At 45.4% G+C, this 18,021-nt stretch overlaps 1 protein-coding gene across 2 annotated transcripts in view; it reads right to left on the reverse strand.

The window, feature by feature from the left end:
* Positions 1–8,008: 8,008 nt before the first annotated feature.
* Positions 8,009–18,021, reverse strand: part of HTR1F (5-hydroxytryptamine receptor 1F) — a 121,088-nt gene continuing 111,075 nt past the window's right edge. For both annotated transcript variants that reach the window (XM_075742917.1, XM_075742918.1), the window contains one exon: positions 8,009–12,002. In XM_075742917.1, the coding sequence (XP_075599032.1) occupies positions 10,864–11,964 (1,101 nt within the window). In that variant the 5' untranslated portion in view covers positions 11,965–12,002 and the 3' untranslated portion in view covers positions 8,009–10,863. The remainder of the gene's footprint in view (positions 12,003–18,021) is intronic.

The following is an 18,021-nucleotide window of genomic DNA, read 5'->3' on the forward strand; positions in this document are numbered from 1 at the left end:
GAGACCAGTCATAAAAAGCCAAAATCTATGTCATGAGTGTGTTGCTGTCTGAGTTTCAGGCAGTTAGACAATATTTATTGATGGGGTACACCTCCTGGGCTGTAATCATACATCCACTGCTGTAGTCAGGTCAGAACGAGGTACTCCAGCTGCAGCCCAGCAAAGAGGGAAGACAAGTGTTCAAACTCCTGGGCTGCTGCTCTTGCAAATGTGTTTGTCTTGGGTGCTCAAGGCCCTATGAACCTGGATGATTTGTAACCTGCTACCCAGTATGCCACCAAATCCAGGGATACATTTAACAGAAAATATATGAAGACAGTGAGACTTAAATTATGTTGAAGTGTGAATAATTTTTTGTTCCTAGAATGAGATTCCAGTCATTGACTAGTCTATTTATAGTTTCAGAGTGTAATTCCCCACTGCCCTGCGCCTTGCTTTGTCCTTTATGCCAGTGCAGTATGAGAGGGGTTACAGCTTTTGGAAATTAGGAAGTTTTGGCCGCTTTGCCCAGTACTGTGCAATAACAAAAGGTGGTGAAGAGCAACTGTGACTAAAACCTCTAGTCTGGTAACCACAAACAAGTCCACATCAAAAAATAGTTATTATAATTAACGTCACTGCTTTAAAGGGAGGGATGAGCTGCTATTTCCTACATGCTTGGTATTGCTTACGACTCCTTTTGAATTTAACCTTCAAATAAAACCAATAACATACCATGAAAGAAACGGCTTCTCTAGAAACCATCCTAGAAACTTTCAACCTGCTGCTGAGGCCTGTACTATTAGATGTTGTCAGGGGAGCTGATCTCTGGTGATCTGTAATTTTTCCCCCCCCCCATGTACATTTGTGAACTGTGTAGATGTTTCTGCACACCATTTCAAACGACAGTCCTTCCTGACCTTCGCTTGGGAGGTCTCACAAACATTGCTAACTCTCTAGATTTGTCAACTTTAATTGAAATGCCCTAGTGTCTCATTCAGCTAACAGTGTTACAGAGACATAAACTACTTCAAATTTGAAGCAGCGATGAGAGGGAACAAATGTCACGTCCCCTTCTCCTTCCTAGCAAATCTCCGTCGACGCTGACGGCTGGTTGTCCCAGGGGCCTCACGCTGCAGAAGTGAGTATTAACCCAGAGCAAAGCTGTATTGCAACTCTGTTCCTTTCTCCCACCCACCCAGTCTTCAACCTGGTGCGTGTTCAGTGGCTCCTCTTGGGTTCTCGTCCTAGTAATGATCCCTTTTGCTGCTGTGCATGTTAATCAGCCTTCGACTGAAACTCTTTGTGCGCGTGTGCTAGCGTGTACCTAGTTGCAGTAAGTCTCTAAATCACTAGACGCTGGTCATTGATGATCAAGCCCTAATGAAGGGGAGCGCAGGCAGACATATAGGGTCTGAGAACCTTGCTGCGAAGGGGAGGGATCCCGTGCTGGTGGTTTCCCGACTCGCCGAACCCTTTGTGCTGCCACACGCTAACCCCCCCCTCAGCCCCGGCCGCGGGGGATGCCTGCTGGGTGACTGCCGGGCATGGGGCAGCACTGCGCGGGGTGCTGGGGACAATGGGGAGCGGGGGTTTTCAACCGGACAAGGGCTGGAGGACTCCTCCGCTGCCGGAGGAGCTGACCCTGCGGATGGGCTGGAGGGGGTGCGGGAGGAAAGCTGCTCAAGCGAGGCCGGGTAGGCAGCCACGGTCGGAAGGGGGGACCCCCGGTGGGGGGGTGCGGCCCCTGGCTGCCCATGGGGGACGGCCCCGGGACGCGGCGGGGCCGTTGCCCTGAGGGAACCCCGCGGCCGGGGCCCGGCGGCGGCGGCGCTCCCGGGGCCGCTAGGGGGAACCGCCCGCCCGGGGACCGCCCGCCCGCCCGCTCGTCGTCCGGCGGCGCCCTCCGGCTGTGGGCTTCCCCCGCCCCGGCAGCGGCACAGCGTCTGGGCAAGCCGGGGGGGACGGGGGGGGTGGGCTCCTGTTCCTGGCGAGCGGGCACAACCCACGTCCTGACACTGCATCAGGTCCCCTTCGCGCGAGTGGCCTGGGGCGGCTAGAACAGTTTAAAAATTGCCTCCTGTTTCTCCTGTGTTTCTAGAATCCCTTATATGTATACGGCCTGCTTTCTTGCCTTCACGTATGCTGGGTTTTAGTTTCAAAACCCGCTTAGTAAATGTAACCGAGCCTAAACTTTGCAGCAGCTCAGACCCATCTGAGCCAAGGCACCTCTTGAGCAGAGGGGTGAGCCGCCCCCCAGCTTGTCGGGTCTCGGCTCTGGTTTCCCTGGGCCTGCAGGAGGGTGACTGCAGGGAGGCCGCGGCTTTGCGCTTGCTCCTGCCTGGTGGCTGCAGCTGCCCCGTACCCCTTGGAGCGGGGGCTCGGGCTGCCGGCTGCACCCTTCACCCGGCATCGGGTGGCTGAGGCAAAGCTGCTCAACCTGCTGAGAGCTTCTCACCGAACAGAGGCCGAATCCAGGCCGTGGTGAAAGCTCTGGCTTTTCTCCTGACGCCTCTTTCATCTGTGCCGTGTTTCCTTGTCTGCACGTTAATTTGTTAATGCATCTCTCCTCCTTCGGTCTTCCTTGTACAGCGAAGGATGAGAGAAGGCAGGAGAGGTTATCATTTCATAGCCTTCCTCGTTCCCCTGAAGGATCTTTACATGAGCTCTTTTGTCCAGTAACACAAAATAAGGCAAAACTTCTATTGAAATAACTCTTGCCCTTCATTCGTGGTGTGTGTTGTGTTGTGGGTAAGAACAGTCAGAGTGTGGAGTGGGGGAGTGAATAGAAAGGATGGCTCGGAGAAGTGTTACTTGGTTTATTTTCTGTTGAAGTTAGACTGCTTCATTTTATTTCATTTTTTTCCTTTCTTGTTTGCAGATTTAGAACTTGGAGGATGTTTCAGTTGCTTTTTGTTATTCTTCTCCAGTCAAAGAAAAAAGAGAAGCGGTGGAGTAAATTGGTTATGAAGTGCTTTGACATCGTGTTCAGCCAGCTGGAGACACAGGTGAAGGCCAGGCTGGCAGAGGTTGGGGAGGATTGGCATACACTGGGGTATTTAACAAGGAGAGGCAGGAAACATGGTAGTAGTTTGACTTTGTGTAACTTGTATTTGTGGAAAATAAAGCAAGCTGAGGGTATAAACCTGGCCATGTCTAAAGCAAGGAACAAGTCTCCATTCAGCACTCTTCCTGTGCTTAGGGTGGCTTTTAAGAGGGGGAGAGGGCAGTGTTGAAACATAGATGAGATTTTAAAATATGTGCTTTGATACTACTCAATTTTTTTTCTCTGCTGTTTGTAGCCTTTAAAATCTCAGTACTTGCAATTCCCTGGTCTCATCAACTGTGCGAGCCTGGTGCTGACCAGTATTGTCACACTAGTCTTCCAGAAGGATCCTGCGTGCTCAGATACAGAGTGCTGTACTGACCCTGGGTGGGATGGAGATGGCAAAACAAGCTCCCCTCCCAATCCGTGCTCAGCTCCTGGGAGGTGCTAGGCAGCTTTAAAGCGAACTGGCGCTTCTGTTACTTGGATCTGAGTTGTGATGAGTTCAAGCAAGTTTATTTCAAGGCTGCCTGGCTCTGTAAGGAGAAAACTGCTCAGTCTTTGTCTCTTCCTGTTCTCCTCCTCCTTCCCCTTTTTTGCTTTGCTTCGCTCCACAGCTCTCATTTTCCTCCTTCAGACTGTAGTATGTGATTCCTCGTGCAGTTCAACAGAGGGATGCTCAAAATTCTGCACCTGGGGAGGAGCAACCCCATGCACTAGTACATGCCAGGGGCTGACAAGCTGGAAAGCAGCTTGGCAAAGAAGGACCTGGGGGCATCCTGGAGGACCCAAAGCTGAACATGAGCCACGTGCACACTTGTGGCAAAGGTGGCCAACGGTGTCCTGGGCTACATTAGGAGGAGCGTTGCCAGCAGGTGAAGGGAGGTGATCCTTCCCCTCTGCTCAGCACTGGTGAGGCCACAGCTGCCGTGCTGGGTACAGTTCTGGGCTCCCCAGTACGGGAGAGACAGGGACATACTGGAGAGAGTCCCGTGAAGCGCCGCTAAGATGATGAAGGAATGCAGCATCTCTCCTGTGAGGAAAGGCTGAGAGAACTGGGACTGTTCAGCGTGGAGAAGGCTCAGGGAAAACTGATCAGTGTATGTGAATACCTGAAAGGAGGGTGCAGAGGAGATGGAGCCGGGCTCTTTTCAGTGGGGCCCAGTGACAGGCCAAGAGGCAATGGGCCTGGAACACAGGAGGCTCCGTCTGAATCTAAGGGACACTCTCACTGTGAGGGTGACTGAGCACTGGCACAGGTTGCCCAGAGAGGTTGTGGAGTGTCTGTCCTTGGAGAGATTAAAAAGCCATCTGGACTTGGTCCTGGACGGTCTGCTGTAGGTGGTGCTGCTTGAGCAAGGGGGTTGGATGAGGTGACCTCCAGACATCCCTTCCAACCTCAACCATTTTGTGATTCTGTGATTCTCGCACTAGTTTTGAAAACACCCTTTATTTCCTTCTCTTCTTGTGTATGCTGAATGGCACCCCAGGACCTCACCCAGGTTGAGGTGCTGGGTGCCTACTTCCCTTCTGGTTTTCTACCTGTAAAAGGGAGGTAAGACCTCCTACCTGTTGCAGGTAATCAGTTAATTAATATTTCTTCCACACTTTGAAAACAAGATGGGAAAAATACTTATCAAAATGCAAAAGACCATCAATGAACGAGGTTAGAAACAGTCCAATGGTAATATAACTTAGATTTATGTGTGTGGAAAAATAAGGTTATGCTTAGCTGTTATAGATATAGCTTGGAAAACTGTTTTGGGTTCAAAATGACCATAGTTTACTTGCTGTCAAAGCAGATGTGGAAGAAAAATCCACAACCTGAAAACGCTTAACTTGAATATTTATCATCTTAAATTCCAATGTTTTTGCATTTACCCAAGCTGAATGATGACCTCAAGCTTCAGAGCTGGACTTTATGATGATGGGGCATGCAAAACCTGTACTGACCAGCCCAGAACTAATGAGGTAGTTCAACACTGCCTTGCTAAACTTCCTGGATGGGCTGAAAGAGTCCAGCTCAGTTAGGATAGAAAACAAGCTGTAGGAACTGATGTTAAGGTTGAACTCCCCTTGCTAGGGAAGATGAGCCAGATGCTGGATTGCTCTTTGTTTTGTTACTGGTTAGTACTGACCAAGCTTGATCCTGGTGGCATTCCCCTTGAAGAGATCTCTCTTTGCATCTGGTTGGGGAGCAGTGCTGGTCTGTGTTGAGCTCACCTGGTCACGAGCCAGTTCAGGCTGCATCTGGGCTACCTCCAGAATAATAGATGGATATGAAAGATTTTGACTATTTTTGCTGTGGATAAAGACACAGCTTTGCTCCTGCTGGTTAATGGTGTGTGTTTGTGGAGCAACTATCTTCTAGTGACTGCCAGACTGGAAACGACTGGAGTGCAAACTGGCTGGTTTCTTATTTCATGGCTGTGGAGTATTTTATGCAGCTTTGTACTGTGAAATATGGGAAACTAGGCTTAGCCAAAAGTGAGTTGCTTAGCAGACGCTTGCTGTCATACAAATTAGCCACAGCTTTTGCATCTTGGAGTGCTGCCAGCAGAGAGCTAGCTATTGCATTAAATGTCTACTACCAGTCATGATCTAAACTGAAAGCGAGAAGATTAATTGCTCTTCTAGCATTATCTTAGCAGTTAGCGCTTTTTGTGGTGTTAAACATGGTTTTCTGTCTTTAAACCCAAACCATACAATACTGCTCCGCGTTTCAAATCAACGAGTGTACGGGAAGAACAGGAAAAGATCTAATTTAGTGAGAGAAAGTATGAATGTATAGGAACTATCTTGCTTTAAAGTGGAAAGGGAGGCTAATTTTGTTGGTGCTGTCCGTCTGGTATATAACAGTGAATACCTTCAAAGTATAGTTTAAATAAATATATGCCTCAAAGACTGGATACAATTGATTTGAGCTACTAGTAGACAGAAAGTAACAGCATTCAATAAGCATCTTCTTTGACTTTACTCTGCCTCAACTGTGATTTTTAATATTAATTGTACTAATGTAGTATGACTACTGAAACACAGTACTTTTTCCTTGCCTAAAAATATTTCCCTCGGAAATTTTCCTGAGTCACAAATTTCTTACTTAAGAAGTAACTCACTTGAACATGAAGTAAACAACTGGAATTTAGGAAACTCATACTTAGTAAGTTCCTGAGGATATAAGGTTTCTTTCAGTCATTGGTGTCCGTAATGAGTGAGGGATTTGACACCAGAAAGGCTGTTTTGAATTCAGTCAGTAACCTTGACTGTTCACACTGATGCTGCTGACTTCTGTTTGCTCTGTTCTCTGTAATCTTTCTTCTTAGCCAAGCTTAGTATCATCAAGGCTTTCATTTCTTGAGTTACTAAATGATGGCTATGAACACTAAATCAAAGAAATGTTTATGTTGATCTTAGAGGTTTAACCTTCCTGGTTGAGGAGGAAAATAAGAAATTCGACACAGGCTCCCCAGCAGACAACTGACAAATCCTGAAAAAAATTATCTGTTTAATTCATTTCAGGATTTTGCAGGGGAGGAGATATCAACATCTCCCTGGCAATTTTTAGCTGTTCTACTATTGGTATGATTGTCCCTGTAGGACAGCAGCACTTTTTGGAGGAGGAATACGAGAGCCACCAGCAGACACTATTTACTGCCCGCTTGGGTGCTGGAGTGCTTGCGAGTGCCCACCGTGACCAGTAGATGACTGCTGACCCATCAGCTCTCCGTCTCAGAACAGCTGCCCGTGCACTGGTGCAGCTCTTGTTTCTAGATGAGACACAGTGTTAGGTTTATGCTTAATCCTTACAGAGCTGTTTACAAGGGTTTCCTCTCACTTTTCTTGCAGCATCTACTCTTTGGTGTGTAGAGTTCAAAAAAGCCTTTCCTTCCAATGGCTATAGGGGTGATTTTCTGTTTCCCCTCTGTGAGGGAATCTGAAATGCAAAGGCCAAATACTAACATGTACTTGCCTAGAAATAATGTGCTGAGTTTGTAACTACTGGAGAAAATAATTTGGCACATAGTTATTTCCGTGTACCTCCCTAGCACCAAGAACAATTAGGCACCAGCTGAACACAGTGACTGCCAAAAGCGCATTTAGATGAGGTGGGTGTTTCTGGGTGGTACAGTCATGCGTTAACAAGTGTGACTGCATCACTGAAACAAAAGTATATTTGTATCCCCAAGCCCTTTGTAGGGATATGCCATCCACAAGAGGAGAGGACACCAATAAAGCATCTGGCAGGGAGGAAAGGCAAAGAAATGAGTACAGGATAATGAGGTGTATTTAACTGCTTGCTGTTAGCAAAAACCATCCACCTGAACTGGATATAGTGTTCACAGCTGCTTCAGGAATCATTCTCTGTGAAAGCTGAAGTGGGAGCAGGTCAGCTGCTCCCAATCCAGTTCTCTGGGTGTGAGAAAAAAATCTAAACTGATGGGCGGATGGTGGGCAGCTGCAGCAGGGAGAGGGATCCGGGAACCTTTGTGCAAACCCTAGAGGAGATGTAGCCCCTTTCCCTGCAATACACGCACACTGTCTTCTCGTGGAGAGAGGAAACCAGACATATTTTTTTCTATTTGCTGAGACTCAACTCTCACAGGGCACAGAGCTACTTGCAAAAAAATCTTAGCTCCAGTGCATAAAATCTTGCTCCCTCTTGCTCCTTGAATCCAGTGCTGAGCTCCAGTGGATGCTTGTGCACTTCATGGGGAGCGGGAAGCAGCATCCCACAGGAATCTTAACCTTTATGCATATTGAAAGAGGATCTCACGTTTTTTCTTGACACATACATACACGAATAAATACTAGAGATGAAATGATACTGTGTGGGGTTGTGTGATAAAGTGTTTGGCACAGTGGATTCTGTTAGAGAATGAGTGATGAGCTGCAGTCAGACACCAAGAAACGATGGTCCACAAGCTGCAAGTGCTTTTAATACAAGAACTACCCACTTTGCTTAGGTTTCTTGTAGTTGCATCTTACACCTCTGGGGTGTTGAAGGGTGAACAGTGAAAACAACACAAAAGAAACCACCCTGCATCTTGAGAAACATTTAGCAGCTTAATTAGATTCAGAGTATAATACTGTTAACAGTGCATAAATGACAGCTGGTTTTTGTTTATCTACATATTGTTGCATTCTTTGAGCTTTATCTGTTTTTATTTAAACATGAGTATTTTAAGTATCTTTTCTTCTCAAAAGCAACCCCTATTTTTTCTTCCAATTTGATTTCACAAGATATTATCAAACTTCTTACGTGTGAGAGGATAAACAATGTAGTCTACCCTCCAGCAGTCATAAAGAGAGAAGCAGGGGGAGAGGAAGTCCTGCCCCTAGATATCCAACATTATGACTCAGTACTCAGGAAACGTGGGAAATAGAGGTCTTCAGTCTTAAATGTTCCAGTGGGGTTTTCTTTGCTGCGTTCTGCTAATCTTTTTAGAAAGCTGAATCCCACGGCTCTTTCTGGAGACAGCAGAGCACAGCTGATGTTTAAAGCAGGTTTTTTGGGTTTTTTTTCTTTCAGCATAATGCAGCCATTGCCGAGGTCACGGGGGCTGCAGAGGCTGTGCTCTGACTGCAATGGTAATAAAGTGCGCTAGCTTGCACTGAGCATGAGCCAAATTCCATTCTGTCGCATCCTAGTATCTTCAAAATTTAGCTGTGCTACTGCTGCGCTATAGCTACACAGCATGACAAGTGAGCTTTCCATTAGACTCCTCGCTGGGTTAAAAGAAACAGTAAAGCAAATGCACCGTTTCTGGTACTTCTGATTAGCATCTCATTTGGACCTAGATGTGAAAGCAGAATACAGTAAGTTGCAAGTGACAGAAGCAAATTGGTACAATATCTCGGTTTCAAATCTCGTCATTTTGCAAGAAACACCTCTGACAGCTGTTCTGTCAGCTGGTAGCTAGTGGGCAAAATACAAAAATTATTAAACTCCACAGTTTGTTAAACAGGGGAGGGAGAAGGGGAGAGAGAAATGACAACGATGGCCTCTTTCTGGGTTTTCTTGTCTAATGCAAACCACTGAAAGTCTCTTGGAAGAGCAAGAGCAAAGAGGGGTGATACCTTTCCCAAACTAGGGGTGTGCATAGTGGTCTCATGTCTCAGCTTCTATGTGATGTCCCTAAGCTGCTGGCCCACGTGCCAAATCAGAGTGCCTTTGCAGGACACTTGCTGCTGACAGCAGTGTTCGTAGTTCCTGAAAGGAGCCTCGAATCCCTATTCCTGCTAGACAGCAAATTAATCCTGTGCAATCTGCTCTAAGTGATCCTGCTGTAGCAGGGGGGTTGGACTAGGTGATCTCCAGAGGTCCCTTCCAACCCCTACCAATCTGTATGAATCTGTGTGTGAATGGCTGGCAGTGAATTAAAATTTGGGGTCTTAGTGACACAGCCTGAATCTATTTGTCCTGGAAAGTGCAAAGCCCATCCCTGGGTTCTGGTGTGGCTCTTAGTGACTCATCTGCGCTCAGGGGTAAATTGGCCAGGGCTGGCTGGAGTGCCTACAAGGTCCTTTTGGCTCTTCTGAGACTGGGGACATGGACTAGATGCTCTGGGGGAAGGAGGGGTTTGGAGGTACCAGCTAGCGAGCGTCCCACAGGATCCCCTGCCCAGAGGCACTGCATACTGAAGTTGCTCCCCATGCCCTTACTGGAGAAGCTGCTGCACAGCCTTTTCCAGGGACCCACACTGCCAGGACCGTGGTCGGTCTCTGCTTTCTCACGTGCTTGGAAAGAGGGTGCACAGCCCTAGTGCTTGAGGCAATCGAGAAAAGACTTGAGTGATATTGGGCTTCTGGGGCTGGAGGGCTGAACATGGTGAGCCAGAGCTGTCAGACTGAGTTCTTCATTAGGTGGCCCTCAACCAAACCTCACTAAGCCACCCACCATCAGCAATGCTCTGGGGGCCCTGGCACAAACTGAGTGGCTGGGTTTGGTGCTGAAAGTCACAGGGGCCATGCCTGGCCAGGTGTGTGAGGTAGGGATGAGGACACAACGGAAGGAGTGTCTCATGCTTCTCTCTCCCTTCTAACATCTCCATTAGGAGGACCAGCTGCTCTTTAGGAGCATACCCTCTCTAGTCCCTACTTCAGCAGTGTCTCAGGGCACCAAGCACCATGTGTCTGGCTGTTTCCCTTGGGGCTATGCCCACATTGTGGGTGTGCAATGGCAGAGGTCCCCCAACACTGGCTTGCTGTGAAACTGGTAACTCATGAAAGCACCTCGCCTGCTGCTGGGGTGCTGCGAGGGCACAACACAGGGAAGTCCTTCATCTACAGGAGAAGACGAGGCTGCAGGTGCACTCAGCTGATCAACATAGGACAATGCTAGGTATGTTTAAAGCTACTACCCTTTGCTGGGACTGGCTTGGCTGTATGCTGCAGGCCTGTGCCAAACTAATAAAATCATGTCTTAATTCCAAGCTATATTTTCTGTCCTATTATTTGCGATTAGGGTTTAAAACTTAAAATTTCATTGATGACTGAGGATTACTTTTTAAAAAAAATTTCTTTGTCTATTTCAAGTGTATATTTCCTTCATATTTAAAGTAATACCTTATGTTTCAAGCTAGGCAGCTGTGCAAATCCCAGCTGGATCAGAGCCACAATATGCTACCTCTTTTTCCAGAGCAAAACTGATCCCAGATGATCCATCTCTTTAAAACTTGGGCAATTTATGCTCCCAGTACTATTGATACAAAAAAAGCCATAATGTAAATACAGAGTCTTGGTGCTTTTCCTTAAATACAACAAATGTCATTTCAGTAATATAAATTTATACAGGTTAAAAAACAATGAGTATGTTCTCCTTACATGGACATAAGCTCTTAAAGATATTGCCTACACCGCACAAGCTTCTGGAAGGCTTTCTTGAAATCTTCATTAAAGATTGTGTAGATTAGAGGGTTAATAAGGGAATTTATATATCCCAGCCATGCTAGGAAATTAGACATGTCTTCTGAGATGTGACATCTTTCACAGGTATTAACAACTACTTCTTTTACGAAAAAAGGGAGCCAGCAGATCACAAATGCCCCCAAGATCAGACCCAGAGTAGTTGCTGCCTTTCGCTCTCTTGTGCTGGAGATTCTCTGTTTTTTCCAGGACTTCTCGTGCTTAGATTCAGATCTGGGGCTTCGTAGGGTGCTATTGGTTTTATCACAGTCTACCAGGGGATCTGATGTCTTCTCCACCGTGCTGGGCATTGAAGCCGATTTGGTGCTTCTTTCACCTGTGTCCAAAAGGACTTGTCCATTTACCTCCTCCCTTATGATCCGGCTGACACTTCTTCTGTGAAATGTCTTTGCTGCCTTGTAGATCTTGTAATAAAGGATCAGAATCAAGGCTAGTGGGATATAGAAAGCGCCAAATGTAGAGTAAATGGTGAAAACAATGTGGTCATGTTTGATGATGCATTCATCGTCCCTGCTGGTCGTCTGGTGCCGCCAAAACAAAGGCGGCATGGAGATAAAAATGGATATGATCCATACCACTGCAATCATGATGCCAGCATGCTTAGGTGTCCTTTTACGTGCATATTCCACAGCATCCGTGATTGCTCTGTACCGGTCCAAAGCAATGGCAGAGAGGTGCAAGATGGAACACGTGCAGCATGTAATGTCCACGCTCAGCCAAATGTCACACACCACTTGCCCCATGATCCAAGTCTCCTTTACAATGTAGACAATGCTGAAGGGCATCACTAGGACTGCCACAAGGAAATCAGTCACTGCAAGAGAGCAGATTAGATAGTTGGCCGGATGGTGGAGCTTTCTTGTCACAATTATTGCAGTCATCACGAGCGAATTGATGGCCGTTGTCATTAGTGCAAGCACAGACAGGGTAATGGAAATGAGAATCTTGGATGTCACCCATTTGAATAGTTCTTCTGATGTACCATTTTGTTCAGTTGAGTTTATTAAATCCATCTTCCTTTTTAAAGGTGATCTTTACCAGTAGCAGTTACCTGTTGGAAAAGTAAAAACATTCAGAAAGTGCATCCTTAGTCTCAAGGAAGTCTTGATTATTGTCATCTTAAAAGACTATGGGCCCCAAACTTACAAGAACCTCAGACTTATCATTAGAAATTATTCTGGCTCCAGACAGACTTTCCTGGCTAGCGCTATGTGGGATGCTCTGCCTCCAGAATAGGACCCTCCTCTTTCTCCTTGGTTGTGCTGTTGAGAAGGGCACATTTGCATGGCAGGGGAGAGGAGCGTGCTGTGGCGCCGAAATGGCACTGCCCCGTGGGGTGCTGCACGCCACTGCATGGGGGAACCAGCCTTCTTCCTCGAGCAGGGCAGCGGCATCAGCGGCATCAGCATGGCCCCTGGGATGCAGAGCCAGCTCTCCTGCTGAGTGCTTACTCTGAATGGATTGTAGTGGAGTCTTGAAACTGGTAAAACGTGGACAATCTCATCCTAAAGTAAGTGCTAATACTGCTTTTAGGCTAGTATTGTCTATTCCACCAAGCGAGGTAATGACTGTTGAAAACTTTAATCCACAGGAAGCAGGCATCATGCTGCTTTTCTCTCTATAAACTCCTTTTTCCTCATCAGTGCGTGAGTCCTTCCTTGTGTATAGGTAAGCATGGCCTTTCTAAACTGGGACGTAGTTTGCAAGAGAAAACAGAAATGTGAAACATTACAGTACAAACAGGAGAAGAAACAATTCTGTGTTGAAAGTTTCATTTTAGAGCATCCTCTTACACATCTCTAAAATGAAACAGCTGAATGTATTTTAAAGCTTCAAATCGTTGACTTATTGTCTGACTGAAATATTATACATAGATTAGAGTCTTGAGAACATCATTACTTTTCCTCAGGTTTTGCTCTTCTGTGGTTGCTGCCAGAGGAAACTGCAGAAAACTTGGATGCTAGTTGTTCTGCTAATGGCACTTCTACAGAAACAGTGTAACTCCTTCTCTTATGGCTCTGCAGGAAGCAAAAAGCAGGGAAATACTGATGAAATAAAGTCTCAGTTATGTTCTGGGGATGTGCCCCCTACTTTCTGATGAAAAAGGGTTTCTGAGCACTCTACGGCCGGCAGCTGAAGTAGGAGTTTCCAGCTTTTTAGACTAGAGCTTGCAACTCAGGGTAAGAGTATCAGATTTTATCCTCTTGCCGAGTGTTGACCTGCAATTTCTTGTATATGTGAGATCTACCTGATGAACCCCTAAGTGGGGTTTTCTCTGACAAATTTGGAGTGTAGCGAGTGGGTTGCACTTGTGTTGCATTGGATGCCACAGGTAGGGAAATACGTGAAATAAATGAATAATTTTTCTTAGGAAAAATGAGTCTCTAATATAACCAAAGCTTTTTGATATTATGCTGGAGTGACTGAAAAAGACTCTCATATACTGTTTATAACCTTGGACCCAGCTTACTAATTTGGTTTGATATTCTAACCTGGGCAATGCTTAATATGCTGCTGACCTACTCAAAAAGATTTTTAGCATTGCTTGACCAACATTTAATTGAATGGAAGAACAAAGAAAGGAAATGTATTTTACGTGGTGATATTTACAAATGCTGAGCAGAATCTTGTCCTGTGCATGAGCTGATTACAGCATGTGTGTGCTCTCTTTCTCTCTGTGTCCCTGTCTCTGAATCTGATATATACTACACATGCATAAAAATAGATCTTTCATCATGTCAGTGTCACCTTAAAACCTTCTGAATCCACAGTAATTGCTAGTTTGCAGATATTTTTGTCTATAGCTAGCTGCCTTCCAGGGAAGGAGTAGGCACATATAGTATTATGTGGTGAATGTTCAACCTCTGCTAAATGAAGCTTCATTTCTGAGCTTGTATAAATACATGGAAAAGAAAGTTTATTGGGACAAACTAAGACTTCTGTTGATATCCAGCAGCTGATCATATTTTAGAGCAGTTACTCATTATGGTTAATTACCTTATACATTTCTAACTCTTTGGATATTAGTCCTTAATTGCAAGCAAGCAAAAAGCAATTTAGAGATAATGAAAGCTGATTAATAGCTTTTGAAAGATTATTCAGTTTGAGACCATGGAGTAAGAAAAATAGTATGGGTGGGGTTGCAAAACTGTTGTGTAGGAATAAGTAGGTTTCCTTAGTGCTGCAGTGATTTGGAGGCTCTTTATGAGAAGTACAGTGACAGAAATGTGCGTACTTGCCATGTGCAGTGATGCTGCTTCTCTCTGTGGTTTTAAGGTTATCAGCTGGTATGCTCAGATTTCATTCAGGCTGCTAGCATGAAAATACAGCAGTATTTAATACCACCGCACTGAATTTTTAGTGTATTACTGTTAGATGGATAATTGTGCTGGGGTCTCCTGTTTGGGGACGTAACTTGTTCTTTAATGGTACCCATAGAATCATAGAATCATTTGGGTTGGAAGGGACCTCAAAGACCATCTAGTTCCAACCCCCCTGCCATGGGCAGGGACACCCTCCACTAGACCAGGTTGCCCAAAGCCCCATCCAACCTGGCCTTGAACACTTCCAGGGATGGGGCCTCCACAACCTCTCTGGGCAACCTGTTCCAGTGCCTCACCACCCTCACAGGGAAGAATTTCTTTCTAACATCTAATCTAAATTGACCCTCCTTCAGCTGAAACCCATTGCCCCTTGTCCTGTCACTACACTCCCTGATAAACAGTCCCTCCCCAGCTTTCCTGTAGGCCCCTTCAGGTACTGGAAGGCTGCAATGAGATCTCCCCGGAGCCTTCTCTTCTCCAGGCTGAACAACCCCAACTCTCTCAGCCTGTCCTCACAGGAGAGGTGCTCCAGCCCTCTGATCATCTTTGTGGCCCTCCTCTGGACTCTCTCCAACAGCTCCATGTCTCTCCTGTACTGGGGCCCCCAGAGCTGGACACAGTACTCCAGGTGAAGTCTCATGAGAGCAGAGTAGAGGGGCAGAATGACCACCCTCGACCTGCTGGTCATGCTATTTTTGATGCAGCCCGGGACATATGCCCTCCTGTTCCTATGTGAAGTGTTAAGACCCTCCTGCTATTGCCCTCAGAGCCCCAGCCGCAGGTGTCCAGGGTGGTCCCCATGGGCTGCTGTGCAGACCAAAGAGCGTGGCTCCATCCAAGGAAGACAGCTGTATGGTGACAAGATCAGCCCTCCAAGGTAGTGGCTCCCTTTGAGGTTACAGAGCCATTCAGTGGGCTGTGCTGCTTAGGACTGCCAGTCGCAGTTTGGTGGCTTTCCTGTCCAAGTGGAATGGGGATCCTCTGCTAACTGTGGTAGGAATTCACACAACATTATTGGGTGATCATTAGCTAAAAAAGATTATTTTATAAATATGTGGAATTGAAACTCTGGCAGCATTTAAGGACTGTCGCTTCTCTCTCTTTTGATCACTTCCAGGATGAACTAATTCTGGATTTTCTCTTGCTAAGTTGAACTCAGTTCTGTCAGTGGCCATCACTGGCTTCTGTCCTCAGCAAGCAACTGAACCACTTTTAGGAGTATGGAGGATGATCCTGTAAACAGGGCACTGGATTAGGATGCAGGAGAGCTGGCTTCTGCCTCCTTGCTGCAGGCTTTCCTTGTCAATTTTTGAGAAAATTCATTCAAGTGCTGAGTTAATTCTCTGTAAAATAGCTACAGGAGTATTTCCCTACTACCCTACTTTGCATATTTGTATTGCCTTCTCTTAGTAGCGTGAATTATCTCTTGTATGCATTTAGTGCAGGGAAGATTTAATCTCAGGTGATACCCCCAGGTGCTGTGGGCATACTGGCATAACTACACATGGTACTTCCAGCTCGGACTTTGCTGTTATCCCCGGGTGAGTCTACTGAGCTCCCGCCTCACAGGCAAGGCAGAGTCCCTCTGCCCTGTGGTGTGGGCATCTCCTTATGGCCACATACCTGACATAAGACTTCAAAATGAAGCACGGAAGACTTGGAGCTCTCTTCTCTGAGCAGTGAATTTACTTTGGTGAATGAAAACAAACTTGCTGAACTGAAGAGAAATCTGTATTTCAACAATTATAGAATGAGTTCACCAGTGATCTGTAACTATTATTACTGTCCAGATTTTTTTAAGGCTGCTTTTGTGGAACTGGCAACTTAGTCCCCCTCTTGAAGGACTAAGCTGAATCTATCAGCTTATCACTGATATCTCAAATTCCATGGAAGTTGCCCTTGATGCAGTTGGAAGTGTTGTCTTTTATTATTACCTTTTCAATATTCAGCTGTTGTTGGAAAAATTTGGAAGACTTGAAGCTTCGATTGCATTATATTGTCCTGATTTTAAGACTGGTGAAAATGACGTCTTGTACTTTATCTTCGTTATGAATCTTAACACAGTAAATTAATCTATAACTGCTATTAAAATACAAGTATGGTATTTCAGTTGACCCATTAAAATATTAGCCTTCGATTGCAGAACAAGAGCCCTGTAAACAAAGGAAGCTGCTTTTCATCTAAGATAGTGTGTCTGTCAACTTTGATATGTGAACATTATTATTTTTGAGGAATGAGCCACTTCTGGAAATCTTTTTTCCTTCCCTCCCAGATAAGGCATGTTAAGGTGACCAGAATGTACGTACTTCCTTGTCTGTAAAAGCACATATATCATCTTGTTTAGAAAGCATGGGGGAAAATGTCTACGCAGCCTTATCACAAAGGTAAACACAGAATTTGTCTAGTGGCCACTCAAAGAAAAGAGAATGTTGTTGATGCTCCTCAGTTTTGCAGGAGCATGCGTATATGTTATTAAGCCAATAACCATCCATTTATGTCTGAGACTTACAAAATAGTAATAAGATTGCTGTTGTTGAACAGCATTAGTCTGTCCTTCCAGGTTTGGAAAACAACATTCCTCTGGCTTTGAGTAAACCTGGAAAATAATATGAAACACCGGTTACTGGAGAAACATGGCTGGGAATGCTTTTGGGAAGGGCATCATGAGCCTACTGTTTGGGATTCTGAATTTAGACTGAACTGTTAGAAGTTTACGGCTCTTGATTTTTGGGCCTGGTTTGTTTTACATTGCTTTAAGCACTGGCAGCAAGAAAACTCGCTGATTAGAATATAAGTACTGCTTTCGAATACAAGTTTTCTGAGTGTACTGGGAGGGTGTTTGCTTGCTTTTCTCCATGTGGGTTCCCTAGAAAAATGTGTCTTTAATTTAAAAACAGGAACAGGACTCAGAAAGCAAAATGAGCAACTGATTGAACTAAGGGTATTTAAATTGCTACAGACAGCACTAACAACCTTTGTGCATCAAGTGAACACAAAGTTGTGCCAGTGGCAGGGATAGATCCTGCCCCTCTCTCACTCAAACAGGCTTCAGCTGGCTTTGAAATGATGAAGTGTTTCACCTGCTAGTGGCATTCCTTGCTCTGTTGGCCAAACTGATCTGTAAGCCAGTTGGAAACACCCAGCTTGCTTATTCTGCTGGAAACTGATCCTGCAAACTTTTCCTGATGAAAAGGAAGATTATACTTGTTTTCAGCGATCCTGTTTTTATCACCTGTTCCTGTGTAGGCTAACCAGATACTTACTAGAGGTAAGACTAAAATAACCATGGAAGGATAAAGTACTTATAACTACCATCTGTGCTTGGGAGCTACAATTGCTTCTGAAACCAGTATTTGCGCTTGTAAAAATCCTTCCTGATGTGTCTTTAGATAACAACTGTTTATGTACTAATGATAATTAGCTTAGTAATGATATTAACATTCATCATGTTAAATGTGAATAGAGGGAAATAATACTCTTTTGGATGAAACAAATCTGTTTAAGAACGGTGAGTTTGTACTTGGGTCTGATAGGGGTTATGTACTTTGAGCCTGAGGGTCATCTCGTTAAGGTCTGTAATGCGCAGTGTCTGTCTTGAAACCGCTGCGCAAAAGCTTAGCATGGAAAAAGTGAACTTTGAGAGCAGAGGTGGAGCTCTGAACAGGCAGGTGGAGGGCTGGGGAAATCTTACTAAGTGGATCTGAGATACTTGCACAGAAAGGTGCTGTATTGGAGCTGTCAGATAAA

This window comes from Balearica regulorum, chromosome 1 (genome assembly GCF_011004875.1).
Source record: "Balearica regulorum gibbericeps isolate bBalReg1 chromosome 1, bBalReg1.pri, whole genome shotgun sequence".
In the NCBI taxonomy this organism is placed as follows: Eukaryota; Metazoa; Chordata; class Aves; order Gruiformes; family Gruidae; genus Balearica; species Balearica regulorum.